Source organism: Eriocheir sinensis, chromosome 31 (assembly GCF_024679095.1).
Source record: "Eriocheir sinensis breed Jianghai 21 chromosome 31, ASM2467909v1, whole genome shotgun sequence".
Classification (NCBI taxonomy): Eukaryota; Metazoa; Arthropoda; class Malacostraca; order Decapoda; family Varunidae; genus Eriocheir; species Eriocheir sinensis.
The window spans coordinates 8961076-8976623 of record NC_066539.1 but is presented as its reverse complement, the minus strand read 5'-3'; the positions used below and the strand labels follow the sequence as shown (position 1 = coordinate 8976623).

General features: G+C 41.4%; 1 protein-coding gene across 1 annotated transcript in view; it reads right to left on the bottom strand.

Annotated features, from left to right (window-relative positions):
• Positions 1-15548, bottom strand: part of LOC127005883 (uncharacterized) — a 265537-nt gene that overhangs the window by 78498 nt on the left and 171491 nt on the right. Inside the window, exon 3 of the mRNA XM_050875214.1 lies at positions 12435-12640. Coding sequence (XP_050731171.1) covers positions 12435-12640 — 206 coding nt within the window. The remainder of the gene's footprint in view (positions 1-12434; positions 12641-15548) is intronic.

The following is a 15548-nucleotide window of genomic DNA, read 5'->3' as shown; positions in this document are numbered from 1 at the left end:
AGAAAAATGAAACAATGAGCATGATGTACAAGGAGGAAGAAGTATGAGAAATAATCAATCAAAATCAATCAATGAGGGCATACACCGGGGGGCGCGTCGCCTCGCCCACCCTACGACGCCAAGCCCGGGGGTACCTCCGGGCGAGTCTCCATGCAGGCCCCCTTCCCAACCCGAGTACCTCCCGGCAGGATCTATCGACTTGCTCAAGTCACGAACTCCGTGGGCGTCCCCTTGGCCTCCTCCACTCAGGATTGTCTCTTACAGAGACAACCCGATGAGCAGGATAAGCTTCCGGAAAACGTGCCACGTGCCCGTATAGCCGGAGTTGTCGTTGACGGACTATGCAGGTAATATATGTCGAATAAGTCTCACGGAGTAGTCGCCGGTTTGACACAAAGTCATTCCAGCAATATTCCACGATTCTGCGTAGACACTTATTACCAAAGGCATCAATCCGCCTCTCCAAGTCCCCATTTAGTGTCCATGTCTCACTGCCGTAGAGTAAGACAGGGAGCACAAGGGACTTGAAGATCCGGATCTTTGTCCTTCTGCACAGGTATCGATAACGCCATATACTCGTGTTGAGCGAGTCCATAACACCGTGGGCCAGACCAATCCGCCGTAAGACTTCCTGGCCAGACTCATCGTTGTTATGAACTACGCTATCAAGATACGTGAAACTTTCTGGGATCTCAACGTCCTCGCCACACGCATGAACAGACTGTACTGTGTCATCCAGCAAGCCTCCAAACACCTGTACCTTGGTCTTGGCCCAGGAGACCTGGAGTCCCAAGGGCTTCGCCTCCTCGTGCAGTGCCTCGAGAGCCATCACCAAGACCTCCAGCGACTCTACCAGGATTACTGCATCATCAGCAACAAGAAGGTCAGTGACCCTGGTATTGCCAGTGGATGCTCCGCAATGACTCTGGTCCACAACTCTGCCCAGTACCCAGGTACAAGTGTTGATAAGCGATGGGGCAAGGACACAGCCCTGCCTCACTCCCGCATTCACGGGAAAGAAGCTGGACAAGCCCCCCACACACACACACACTTCACAGAACTCTCTGGTCCAGAATACAGGCCAGTCAGCAGACCAATAGTCCTCGCAGGAATCCCACGGAGTCGCAGAAGATCCCAGAGTGCCTCACGATGCACTGAATCAAACGCCTTCTTGAGATCAACATAGGCTGCAAGCATCCCTTGTCGAAACTCACGTCGGCTCTCCACCAGTACGCTTCGCGCACTGGTGGAGAAAAAATATAGAAAAAAGAGGAAGATGATGATGATTGATGATGATGAAAAAGAAGAGGGAATAGTAAGAAAGAAGGAATTGGAGGAGGAGGAGGAGGAGTGTGTATATAGTAGATGGAGGACACAGGAGAACACATATATTATAGTCTGACCTTTACTTATCTATCTTTGTCTTTGTGTCTGTATATTATTACTTACAGGGCTTTGTCTCTGTTCGCCTGCCTTTGTCTGGCTGGCTATGGTACACTGTTGCTGTCCTTGCCAATGGTGATAATAACGGGTCTCATTTTCTTTGTTGTTCACGGTGTTGGGGGAGTATGTGGCGCTGGTAGTGGGATTATTATTATTATTATTATCATTATTATTATTGTTATTATCTTTATTATCATGCTTATTATCATTACCATCGTCATAACCTCTATTTCATACTCTTCTGATTTATCACTGAAGACACACACACACACACACACACACACACACACACACATTCTTGTTTTTACTTATGTGAAAGAAAAAAATGAATGAATGAAAGAGAAACAACAAACGAACAAAAGAAAGATAGGAAGGAAGGAAGGAAGGAAAGAAAGGACAAACACACAGACAGACGACAGGTTAAGCTTATAATTAATTACATTCACCTGCGCGTGATAACGAATGACGGGACGGACAGACGGACGGACACGCGACAGATGAGAATATTCACAGGTGGAAGCACACTAAAAAGAAACCCGCGGCGAGAAGGAGGAGGAGGAAGAGATACACTAACACGAATAACAAGGAGGAATGATGAGATGTATATAGCTGGGGCGACGGTCGAGGCGAGGCGAGGCGAGGGCTTGGTAATGAGCGAGATGAGATGGGGAAGGAAGCGAGCGTTCAGGTGGGCAAGGTAAGGTGAGGTGAGGTGAGGTGTTATCCAGGCTGATTACAGGAATGTGGCATGCAGGGGGCACGTTGATAAAGAGATTGAGCAGTGAATAAGATAAATTGGCTGTCGCTGGGAAGGGTCAGGAGGAGGAGGAGGAGAAGAGAGAGGAGTGGAAGAATGGAGGGGATTAGATGATAAGTAAAAGAATGGAAATTAGATGGAGGAAGAGTCAAAGGATGGATGAATGGATGATACCTGAGAGAGAGAAAAAAAAATAAGTGGGTCAGAAGGAGGAAGGAGAAGACTGGCAGATGAAGAGAATTATGGGTTTTATGAAGAATGGAAATGAGGGGAAAGGGAAATTAGCTGAACATGGGGCGAAGTATAAATGGTTGATGTTCTGAGAGGAAGAAAAGACGTGGTAGAGAAGGAGGAATAGAGAAGTTTAAAAGGAATAAGTAGAATAGATGTTTAATAAAATGGGAGAAATGAGGAAAGGGAAATAAAAACAACAAGGGTCAAAGGATAATAAAGAGACGTTCTGAAAATGAAAAAAAAAAGAGCGATAAAGAAGGATTAGGAGAAGGAGGAATATTACGAATGACTAAAAGGAAAAAGAGAATGAGATAATATATAGAACAGAGATTAGATGAAGGAGGAATTCAAGCATATGTCAAAAGATAAATAAAGGGACGATTTGGAAGGATGAAGGAAGAATGACAAAGGAAAATGCAGATAAAGATAAATAGCAGATAAGATGAAGCAAAAACCAAAATATGTCTAGTGAAAAATAAAGAGGCAATGAGGAATGGAGAAAATAACCGATAGAAGGAAAATGAATGATGAAAGAATGAAGGAAGATTGACAAAGGAAAATGCAGATAAAAACAAATAGCAGATAATATGAAGCAAAAACCAAAATATGTCTAGTGATAAATAAAGCGGCAATGAGGAATGGAGAACTTAACCGATAGGAGGAAAATTAATGATGAAAAAATGAAGGAAGATTGACAAAGGAAAATGCAGATAAAAATAAATAGCAGATAAGATGAAGCAAAAACCAAAATATGTCAAGTGATAAACAAAGAGGCAATGAGGAATGGAGAAAATAACCGATTGAAGGAAAATGAATGATGAAAGAATGAAGGAAGAATGGCAAAGGAAAATGCAGATAAAAACAAATAGCAGATAAGATGAAGCAAAAAAACAAAATATGTCAAGTGATAAAAAAAAGAGGCAAAGAGGAATGGAGAAAATAACCGATATAGGAGGAAAATGAATGATGAAGGAAAACTGTCTGAAACGAAGAAGAGCATCAGATTAAATATACACCAGAGATTAGATGAAGCAGGAGTCAAAGGGTGGTGGATGCACATTAGCAGAGGGAGAAAATAAGCGGCGGAACCCTTGAGGCAGAACCTGAACGTGTCCCAAGAGGATCAGATTTTAAAGAGAAACGAGTGAGATGAGAACGGAAGGGAATTAAGCGCACGGGGAGGGAAATAAAGTGTTGGAGGTGTGATAAGTAATTTGTAACCAGAATTAATATGATGATGATGATGATGGTGATGATAAAGAAGAGCAAGAACAAGAACAAACAGAACTTGAAGACTAAGAGCAACTAGAACAAGGGCAAGAAGAAAATGGCGATAAGACAGTCTCCTTGTGTCCACTTTAGAAAAAAAATATTGAAGAACGGAAAAAGAAGTAAGAAACAATAAATAATCAGAAAAAAGAGAAATGTATGCAAAGAGACGATGCTAAATAAAGTTCTACTGCAAATTCATCTCAGTGGGGTTCAGTTTTATGGTGGAATGTATAAAAAAAAAGCATTAATGTTTTAATAGAACAAGGAAATTAACAAAAAAATAAAGAATAAAAAGAAAAAACAAACAGGATACAGGAGATAAAGTATTTTAAGCGTTTCCCTAAAAGGATATTGCCCAATTTGGTTTTATTGATGCGTTTCGAGAGAGAGAGAGAGAGAGAGAGAGAGAGAGAGAGAGAGAGAGAGAGAGAGAGAGAGAGAGAATAGAAAACTGGCAAAAAAAGAGTTGTATAAAAAATGGAAGAAAGAAAATATATAATCGAACCAGTCGTGAAGCAAAAAAAAAAAAAAAAAAGTTCTCGAATAATGAAAACTCAAATAAAGATGAAAATTTAGACGACGACTTAAAAGCGAAAAGAAGCAAGAATAAGAACATAGAGGAAACGCGTGGAACAATAGCATCACGTATTCATGAGCGACAGGTGAAGCGTTAAATAAAGACGGGAAACGAGAGAATTAAGGAAGGACGGAGATCAGATAAGGAAGAAGAGTTGTGAAGCAATACCGGAAAAGATGAATGTTAAAGCAAATAAGCGAAAATAAACATAAGTGATGGAAAATTTGGTATGAAAGAAGAACGAATTAATTAGGGATAACTTCACGGAACAGGGAGAGGAACAAAGAGTGGAGGAATACACGAAAAGAAAGACAGTACAAAAGTGTGAGAATACATTGATAAACCAAAAAAATAAAGATCCCATAAAAGCAGTAAAAATTATCTCATTCTCTTCATATTAATTTCCGGGAGTTGCCAAAAAAAATAATTAATGATTTCGGGGTAAACATCTCCGCTCATCAGTCACCCAGCCAGTCAGTCAGTTAATCAGTCCATCAGTCATCCAGTCAGCTAGTGAGTCTGTCTATCTCAGTACCTATCCATGGCCTCGACGCGATGTAAAGGAATATACAATACAAAATAAGTGAGAGAAAGAATTAAGGAAAGAAATATAAAAAGAAAATATGCGGAAATAAACATGAGTGACTGAAAATTAGATAAGAAGGAAGGAAAGAGAGTGAATTTAGTGATTGCTACACAAAATAAAGAGGTCATGTAATGCAATTCGACCCATGTTCAGCTAATTTGCCTTTCCCTTCATTTCCCTTCTTCATATAACCCATAATTCTCTTCATCTGCCAGTCTTCTCCTTCCTCCTTCTGGCCAACTTATTTTTCTCTCTCTCAGGTATTATACATTCGCCCATTCTTTGACACCTCCTCCATCTAATTTCCCTTCTTTTACTGAACATCTAATCCCCTCCATTCTTCCGCTCCTCTCTCTTCTCCTCCTCCTCCTGAACCAAGAAAGGAAAAAGTGAGTAAATACACGAAAAGAAAGACAGCGAAGAGTGAGAATATATCGATATACAAAAGAAATCCCCCGACAAAAAAAAGGAAGAAAAAAAAAAGAAGAAAAGTAAGTTAAAGTAATACATTGTGTTCTCTGAAGTGATGTAAAGGAAAACACGATACAAAATGAGGTAGAAAAAAGAAAAGAGTAAGAATTAAACTTGGGTTCAGAGGAAAAGGAGTGAAACCAATTAGTGAGGAAAGACGACAAGGAGAAGGAAAGAGTTTGCCGGAAAAAATATGAAAAAAAAAAAAAAACTAAGCAAACAGCAAGGCTGAAGGCATCTGAAGAAAAGGAAAGAGGAAGAATTACATCGGCAGAGAGTGAAGGAATAAAGAGTACAAAGAGAAACAAAGTAAGATGGAATTAATATACAACAACGAAAAAGTAAGTAAACAATCAGCAGAGTAAGATGAAAGGCATATAAGGGAAAGGAAAGAGAGAATCATACCAACAAACCGGAATAGAGGAATAAAGAATACAAGGAGAAAGAAAAAGTAAGATGAAAGGAATTAAAAGAAAAAGAAGCAAACAATCTTCCTTCATCTGTTTTTCCTCCTGCCTACGACTTGGACTCTTTCAGGAGGAGGGTATCAGGACACCTCTCCTTCCGAAATTGATCTATCTTTCGGCCACTCCTTTTGACTCTTTTTGTAGGAGCAGTGAGTAGCGGGCTTTTTTTTTTTTCATTATTGTTTCCTTTTTTTACCCTTGAACTGTTTCCTTTACTGTCAAAAAAAAAGGAAATCATATAAAGAAAAGAGAGATAAATATACCAGTAAACCAAAGTTACGTAATAAAGAGAACAAGAAGAAACAAAGGCGTTAGATAGACAGGATATAAACAAAAGAGAAAGAATAATACGAGCAAATAAAAATGAGTAAAGAACGAGACTATAGTGGAGAGCAGAGAGTAAAATAGAAGAGCCATATATAGAAAAGACAAAGCCCGACCAGCGTAAAGAAATAAATGAGTGTAAGGAAACGCAAAGCACATAGGCTGGACATTAACAAAAAGGACATTATACAGGTGAATCAAGGTAGCAGAGGAATAAAGGAGATACCCAAAAATATAAAAATAAGAAAGAAGCTGTATACATAAAAAAGAAAACATATGGTCGTATTACAAGAAATATCGCAGTCCTAGAACACATAATTGACAAGGCTTTCGTAGGAGTTGTGAGCATTTCCAGGGATAATTTTATGACCCTGGTGGTAGTGTGAGTCTTCTTATGTACCATGAACCTAAAGAAACACTCATTAGAACCCGACTGACCCCCTCTTTGACCTTTAGAAATAGGTGATGTGAGAGGCGAGAGTATCTTATAATACCCAACATAATCCCTTGAACACGAGAGCTACTTCTGAATAATCAAAACAAAGAAAGTTAAATGTTTGTCTGAATAGCCCATACAGAAAAGACGAAAAGATATGAGAGGCGAATGTACCCGAGTAAAGGAATATGAACGAGGGAGGAAATAAACCAAGAGCAAAGGATACAAAATACGAAAGAGGAACTAAACCGAAATAGGAGAAATATAGGTGAGAGAAAAATAAATATGAAAGAAGAAAGAAGAGAAATATGGAAGGGAAACTAAACCGAAATAGGAGAAATATAAGTGAGAGAAAAATAAATATAAAAAGAAAGAAGAAGAGAAATATGAAGGAGTAACTAAACCAGAATAGGAGAAATATAGGTAAGAGAAAAATAAACATGAAAAAAGAAAGAAGATAAAATATGAAGGAGAAACTAAATCGAAATGGGAGGAACATGGGTAAGAAAAAGAAATAGGAAAAAGAAACTAAAGCAAAAATGAAGGAATAAAGATAAAATAGGAGATAAAATAACGCAGAAGGGAAGTAATATGAGTGAACGAAAGAGAGAAACCAAAGCGGAAGGGAAGAAATATGAGGAACAGGAATAAATGAGTGAGGGGGATATGCAGGTAAGTAAATAGACTGACGAAAGCGAAATGAAGTTAATAAAAGTAAAAGAAAGAGAAATCTAAACCGAAAGAGAATATAAAAGAAGAGGAGTAACACAAAACGAATAAAGGGAGTGAGCGAGAGAATAATAAGATTGAAATACCGAGGAAGGAACTGTATATCGAAAGGGAAGAAATAGATAAAAATAACGATGAAAGGAAGGGAGTAAAAGAGAAAAATGGTAATGGAGTATAGAGAAAGGGAAGAAATAGGAAGAAAGGAGAGACCTACAAAATAAAACGAGAGAAAAGAAAGGAGAATGAAAGTAAGAAATAAGAAAAAGAGAGAAAGACCTACAAAATAAAGCGAGAGAAAAGAAAGGAGAATGAAAGTAAGAAATAAGAAAAAGAGAGAAAGACCTACAAAATAAAGCGAGAGAAAAGGAACAAGAATAGAAGTAAGAAATAAGAAAAAAAGAGAAAGACCTACAAAATAAAACGAGAGAAAAGAAAGAAGAATGAAAGTAAGAAATAAGAAATGAAGGATATACAGACCAAGAAAACAAATCAAAACTTGAAAAAGGAAGAAACTAAAATGTAAGAGAAAAAATAACGTTTATATACGGAGTAAAAAAAAAAAATACTGTAGCGAAAAAGAAGAAATAGGAGCAAAAGGAAACGAGCAACACTTCAGCAAGATAGAAGAAACACAAAAAAATGAGATAAGAAATTATTTAGAGTTATAAAGAATAAATAGGAATGAAGAAAAAGACCTACAAACTAAAGAGAGAGAAAAGAAGCAAGAGGTAGAGATAAGAAATTAGATAAAGGGGATACACAGAAAGAGTAATAAGAAAACTGAAATGAGGTATAAGTAAAGGAAATAAATAAATGTAAAAGAAAAAAGAAAAAGACCTGTAAACTAAAACGAGACAAAAAGGAACAGGAGTAAGAGTGATAAATAATATAAAAGGGATATAGAAGAAGAAGAATGAGAGAAATAAGAAAATTGAAATGAGGTATAACTAAAGAGAACGAAAATGAGTAAAAGAATTAAACCTACAAACAAAGGCAATAGAAAAGAAACAAAAGCAAGAGATAAGAAAATAAGATAAGGATACACAAACAAAAAAAAAGAGAAAAATAAGGAAAATATAGCGAGAGGAAAGAAATTAGAGAAAAAGGGATATAGAGACAAAAAAGACATATATGAACTCCAAATCGAGAGGAAAGATAAGAAATAATATAAAGATATACAAAAAAAAAAGAGAGAAATAAGGAAACTAAAGCAAGAGGAAAGAAATTAGAGACAAAAGGATATAGAAACAAAAAATGGGAGAGATATAAAAAAATCCAAAGCGAGAGGAAAGAAATTAGAGACAAAACGATATAGAAACAAAAAATGGGAGAGATATAAAAAAAATCCAAAGCGAGAGGAAAGAAATTAGAGACAAAACGATATAGAAACAAAAAATGGGAGAGATATAAAAAAATCCAAATCGAGAGGAAAGAAACAAGAGAGTAACAAGGATAGACAAACCAAGAAGTAAAGAACAAAACAAAGAAAACACACACGGAGCGCGCCCGTCAAAACATCTCTCCTTAACTTGCAGTCCGTCTCTGAGGAAATCAAAGAGACGGAGGAAGTCTGACGGATCATACAGAAACATTTAAGTCCCCCGAGGGAGGCGCGTAATCGGGGACGAAGCTAAATAAATAAACAGGGAAATGGCGGAGAGGAAAAAGCACACACGAACGCAAAGACGGAAAGAGGAAAGGAAGGAGGGAGAGACTGTACGAAGAATGCGGAACAGAGGGATGGGCTGAAGTGAAGATGGAGGAGGAGGATGCTGGAGAGAACGAAAGGAAAGGAAGACAGAGAAAGAGTGGTAGACGAAGAATGAGAAAAGAGTATAATTGGGTATGTTAAAGGTAAATGCAGACCGACGGATGGAATGAATATTCAGAAGGAAGATGCTGGAGAGAACGAAAGGAGTGGGAAGACTGAGAGAAAGATGGGTAGACGAAGAATGAGAAAAGAGTAAAGTTGGATATGTTAAAGGTAAATGCAGACCGACGGATGGAATGAAGATGGAGGAGATGGACGAGGGATAGGGCGAAAAATCGACAGTGAAAATAGACGGACACAGAGACCGGACGGGGAATGAGAAAAAAAAGGATGTTTTGGTATATGAAAGGTAAACAACAGGCAGACAAACAGGTGGATGAAGTGAAGAAGGAGAGAGGAGGGCGTGAGATAGGACGGAAGGAGTGAAGAGACAGAAAGATAGACAGGCAGACAAACAGGTGGATGGAGTGAAGAAGGAGAGAGGAGGGCGTGAGACAGGACGGAAGGAGTAAAGAGGCAGAAAGATAGACAGGCAGAAAGGTGGATGGAGTGAAGAAGGAGAGAGGAGGGCGTGAGATAGGACGGAAGGAGTAAAAAGACAGAAAGATAGACAGGTAGAAAGGTGGATGGAGTGAAGAAGGAGAGAGGAGGGCGTGAGATAGGACGGAAGGAGTGAAGAGACAGAAAGATAGACAGGCAGAAAGGTGGATGGAGTGAAGAAGGAGAGAGGAGGGCGTGAGATAGGACGGAAGGAGTGAAAAGACAGAAAGATAGACAGGCAGAAAGAGGAGCGGACGAAGAATGAAAAACGAGTATAATTGGATATATGAAGGGTAAATAACGCAAACTGGTTAAAGGAAGACTGATAAAAAAGGACGAGGAATATGGTGAAAAAGATTGGCCGACAAACAGAAAGATTGGCCGACAGACATAGGGGCAAATGAAGAATGATAAAAGAGTTAAGTCGGGTATGTGGAAGATAAATGAAAATAAACAAACAGATAGATGGACTGAAAACGGAGAAAGAACGCAAACGATAGGTGGACAGACGGAGAGGCCGGACAGAGAATGGAAAGGAGTATGATGTTTTTGTGAAGATAAATAACGATACATACAAACAAACAGACATATGAAAGACTGAGGGAAACAGGATCAGGGAGTGGATGAAAGTTAAACAGACGGAGGTAAGGGCAGAGAAGGGAAAGACGTGTACTCGAGGGTTGTTAAAATTGTAAAGATGAAGATGATAAATTAAAAGACAGACAAACGAAATGAGGAAGATAATGTTAAATATGTAAACAGGTAAACAGACAGACAGAAATTCGGTGGGGGAGGAGAAGGGAGGAGGAGAAGAGGGTCAAATGTACTCTGGCTGCGGAAAGTGAGTAAATGAACAGAAAAATGGCGGATGGAGAAAGAGAATAGAACTCGGAGACGAACGAAAGCAACAGAGAGATGAGGAAAAACATACAAAAGAAACATAAGAAAGGGAACAAAGAAACAGACAAAGGGAGATAAGAATGAACGGATAAAAGGAGACAGAGAAGAAGAACCAGAGCATGCAAGGTACGTAGATAAGCAGGAAGTCGGTAAATACGAACACAGACAGAGACAGACGGACGGACGGACGGTTGAAAACATAAAGCCGGAAAAAGAGCAAGAACATGTCTCAGAGGACGGCATTGTTTAGTTGATTTGGGCAGGGCGGAGGAAGGGGGACGGGGCGGAAAGTGGGGCGGTGTTTGGGCGAAGGTTTTAGCGGGGCGGGGTGGGGTAAAGTACGTAGGATGGAGGAAGATAACGTGGGGTGAAGAGTGGCGGGGCGGGGCGGGGCGGGGCGTTGGTCAGGACGTAGCGAGAGGGGGACAAGACGGCTAAACGGGACAATGCAAGTTGGGGAAAGAGGCAGGACGGGATGAGGTTGGGTTAGATTAGGTTTAGTGGGATGCAGTTAGGAGAGGTAAAACTTGGAAAGGATTAGTTAGAGAGGAGCGAAGCGTGGCAAGGAGAAACGGAGGCAGGGTGAAACAAAGTGATACAGAGTGGGATGGGGTAAGCTGAAACGGGGCGGGAAACAAAACCGGGCGAGGTGATGCAGGACGAAACGCGTTGAGGTGATACAAGATGAAACAGGACAAAGTGAAGCTGTGTGATGTAAAGACAGAGAGACTACGTGATGACAGATAGACAGACAGACAGATCAACGAAACAACAGATGCAATAGCGAGAAAGGGAAGGAAACTAGCGACCAAGGAATAGAGACAGGGAAGGAAGGAATTAAGGAGTGGCGGAAAAGGAAGATGAATGCTGTATAATGTAAAGACAGAGAGGCTACCAAATAACACACAGACAGACAGAAAGATTAACGAAACAACAGATGCAATAGCGAGAGAGGGAAGGAAACAAGCGAGCACGGATTAGAAACAGGGAAGAAAGGAATTAAGGAGTGACGGAAGAGAAGCATTGATGGATGTTGATCCAGAGGTGACTGAGGGACGGGGATGAGGGTGGGAAAAATGATGAGAATATGGAGTGCTTGGGGTGGACGCGACGACATTGTGGTGCGGGTGGAATGACAAGGGGAGGATGAAGGCGTGTGGTTTTGAAGTGGACTTGCATATGTGAGAAGTGGAAGAGGATATTGACGCCCGTGTTAGTGGACGTGATGTTATTTTTGGCTTGTAAAGAGAACGATGATGTGCATTTTATGTTTGAAGTGGACTGGAATGTGAGAAGGTGATTATGTGGACTTGCTATTAGTTTGTGTAACATTATAGATTGATTATTAACATTGTTTCGTTTGTTTTGATGGTTAAGATGGTTTTGATTGGTTCGTGGACTTGCTATGCGTTTGCGTAATGGAATGGAATGGTCGCTTTTTTTTTTTTTACAACAGAGACAGCTCAAGGACACAAAAAAAGGAAACAATAATAAAAACAAGCCCGCTACTCGTTGCTCCTAAAAAGAATCCAAAGAGGTGGCCGAAAGAGGAGTCAAGTTAAGAGGACATTGTGGCATTTTAGCTTAGGTGATATGGTAGGGACACGCATCACCCATTTTAACGAAACAGTTGGAGCGGTAATATAATGAAAATAATTAGATATAATGCCAAAATTACGGTGACGATTTTTTTTATATATTTTTTTAAGGAGAGTGACATTACGCATTGTAACCCACCATATTAACACTCAAATTCATAGTAAAGCCTCATGATAAGCCGTACACGATAACATGATACCAGGGCAGACATTAATAAGAAGGAAAATATTTGCTGAGAGAACCGAAAATATCAGAATTCGGGGCTTAGAGTAACACAGAATACCTTAACAAGAGACTATCCATCATAAGCAAACATCACAACACTCACGTCCACAGTAATGCCGGGGGAGTCGTACACGATGACGGGCTCGGGGCTGGAGGGGCTGAATTGGTAGAACTGCTCCGAGCCCCGCCACCAGTTGAGGGAGTACAGGTTCGCGCCCTCCAGGTCAAAGCGACAGGCCAGGTGCACCGTCTTGCCTACCTGGACCACGCGCGGCACCTGCATCTCCACGATTCTGATGCCCGCCGACCCTGCAGGAGAAGGAGGAGGAAGGTTAGTTGAGGTCAGATTGAGGTCTCGTCTTGATCGGCCATAAGTGGATGCGGAAGGATAATGATAATTGAGGTGATGGTCTCCTTTTTAGAGTGTGTAATTGGAGGAGGAGGAGGAGGGAAGAGGAGAAGAGAGGAAAGGGAAAGGGAAGAGGAGAAGAGAGGAAAGGAAAAGGAAGGAGAGGGGAGGAGAGAGAAGAAGAGAAGAGGAAAGAAGAGGAGAGGAGACGGAAGGAGAAAAAAGGAAAGACAGAGGGAACAGGAATGAAAGGATACGAGAGAAGAGAGTAGATGAGAAGAGAAGAGAGGGGAAAAGAAGCGAGAAGAGAGTAGAGTAGAGAAGAGGAGAATAGTGAAGAGGAGAGGAAAGGAAAGGAAAGGAAAGGAAAGGAAAGGGAAGGAGAGGAAAGGAAGGGAAAGGTAAGTAAAGTAAAGGAAATTAATGGAAAGAAAAGAAAAGGAAGAAAACGTATAGAATATAAATAATGAATAGAGAAGAGGAAGAGGAGAAAATAGAAAGAACGAAGGTTAATCAGAGTCACAGTAAAGCTTTTGTTTGAAACGTATTAGTGATGGAGATTGAGAGGACACGGCAAGGGGGTGGGTGGTTGGGAGGGTAGTCAAGGTCACAATGATGGATCCTTCGCGAAACATAAAAGACAAGAAATCAGTCCAGGTTTAGGTTTTGTGTCCGTAGACTATTGGGAGGAGGAAAGGAGGATGGGGAAAAGAAAGAGGAGGAGCAGAGAAAGGGGTTACGTAAGGTTGAAATTCAGTTCTTTTTGACTACATATAAATAAAGAAGAAAGGTTGATTAAAATTTTACTAATGCTCCTTTATTAAAACATGTAATTGGAACCGAAGAAGGAGGAGGAGGAGGAGGAGGAAAGGCAAGGGAGGTTAATTAAAGGTAACGTAATACACCTTTTCAAAGCCTACAAGTAATCATTTTACCTGCTTATTTAATCTCCACGTGCTCGAGGTTGGGGTAGGTGACCGCAAGCCATTGAGAGAGAAGAGGAAGAGGAGGAAAAGGTGGAGGATGGGGAAAAGGAGTCAATCAGGATCGCAGCAATGTTCCCTTTCAAGTATTTTTTTTACGTGGAGTTAATCTTTCTATTACCGCATTCAGAGCCACGGGGAAGGTCAAGTGAAGGGGAAAGGTTATTCAGGGTCATAGCAAGCCAGTCTCGCCCTCTCACTCTCTCTTTCTCTCCATTTTAGCAAGTGCGTAAAGCTTATTGTTCTATTCCCTCGTTTAAAGCCAACTTCTGAAGCCCAGGTGAGGGGAGCTATTTGAGGACACATTGCACCGTTCTGCCTTCCGTCACTGTGTAGATATAATAATTTCCCAACACGTGCAAGTAATATCAACAGCGAAAACAAGTGTAATCCGTCACTGTGTTTAAATATCTTCAGGTCCTAACACGTGGCAGTAATATCAACAGCAAAAATAAGTGTAATCCGTCACTGTGTTTAAATATCTTCAGGTCCTAACACGTGGCAGTAATATCAACAGCGAAAACAAGTGTAATCCGTCACTGTGTTTAATATCTTCAGGTCCTAACACGTGGAAGTAATATCAACAGTAAGAAAAAGTGTTATACGTGGGAGGAAATAAATATGGAAGTCACGATGCATTGCCGAAAAACAAAAAACAAAAAAAACGTGATAAGAGTATAAAAAGAAAAACAGCATTCCGGACGCCGCCGTGAGGAAAGGTCTGAATAATAAAGTCAGGCAAAAAAAATAACCTGGAGAGAGAGAAAGAAAAAAGAGCATCACGTTAAGGTTTATGGAGGTAAATAAATGGGGCGACTAAGCGAGGCCCTCTTGAGGCGTGCCGAGGCGGAGGAAGGATGAGAGTTGATGTGGCCTGCGTGAGGGGACTTGGCGCGCCCCCGAGACCCTCCCGCCCGCAACAGAGCGCCCGGGAAGCATTCATCCTCCCGCCCCGACCCTCCCGACCCTCCCCGACCCTCGCCGTTCCACCCCGACTCTCCCCGTTCCACCCCGATTCTCCCCGTCCCTCCCCAACCCTCCCCGTTTCACTGCGACCCTCACCTTCCCTCCCCGACCCTCGCCGTGCCACCCCGACCTTCCCTGTCTCAAACCCGACCTTCCCCGTCCCGCCCCAACCCTCCCCGTCCCATCCCGACCCTCCCCGTTCCACCCCGACCCTCCCCGTCCCTAACCCTCACCGTGCCGCCCCGACCCTCGCCGCCCAACCCCGACCCTCCCCGTCTCACCCCGACCCTCCCCGTCCCACCCCGACCATCCCCGACCCTTGCCGTCCCACCCAGAGCCTCCCCGCTCCGTCGCCCTCCGCTCGCCGGCCCCCCCTCGCCCTGTTACCACCGCTGAGCTCCGCCTATTCCCGCTTGATGGCCGCGTGTTTTAAGCTAAGCGCCGCAAAGACAGAGTGTAGGCCCCGAGATCCTTTTTTTTTTATATATATGAGATGCGGTTACCTCCTTTTCCTTCTTTCCTTCCTTCCTTCCTTCCTGACTTTCTTCTTCCTTCTCCGCTTTCTCGAGTTTCACCTCCATGATTGCTTGTCTCTCTTTCCATTACCTCTATCTCCTTTTATATTTTTTGTCTTTGCCTTTTTTGTGTGTTTTTTTAGTTCGTCTTTCATCCACATTCCCACTTCCTTTATTCGTCTGCCTCTCTCTCTCTCCATTCCTTTATCTCTTTATGTCTTTCGCCTTTGCCTCCAGTTTTGTTTTGTTTTTCATTTATTTCCTCCTGCATCCCACACCCTCGCTTCTTTATTCACCTCCACTGCATTCTCTTAGTTCAAACTCGGCTTTTATCCTTCATCTCCACTTTAGCCTTTGCATCCTCCACCACCACCACCACTTTCATCTCCTCAAGTTTAACCTCC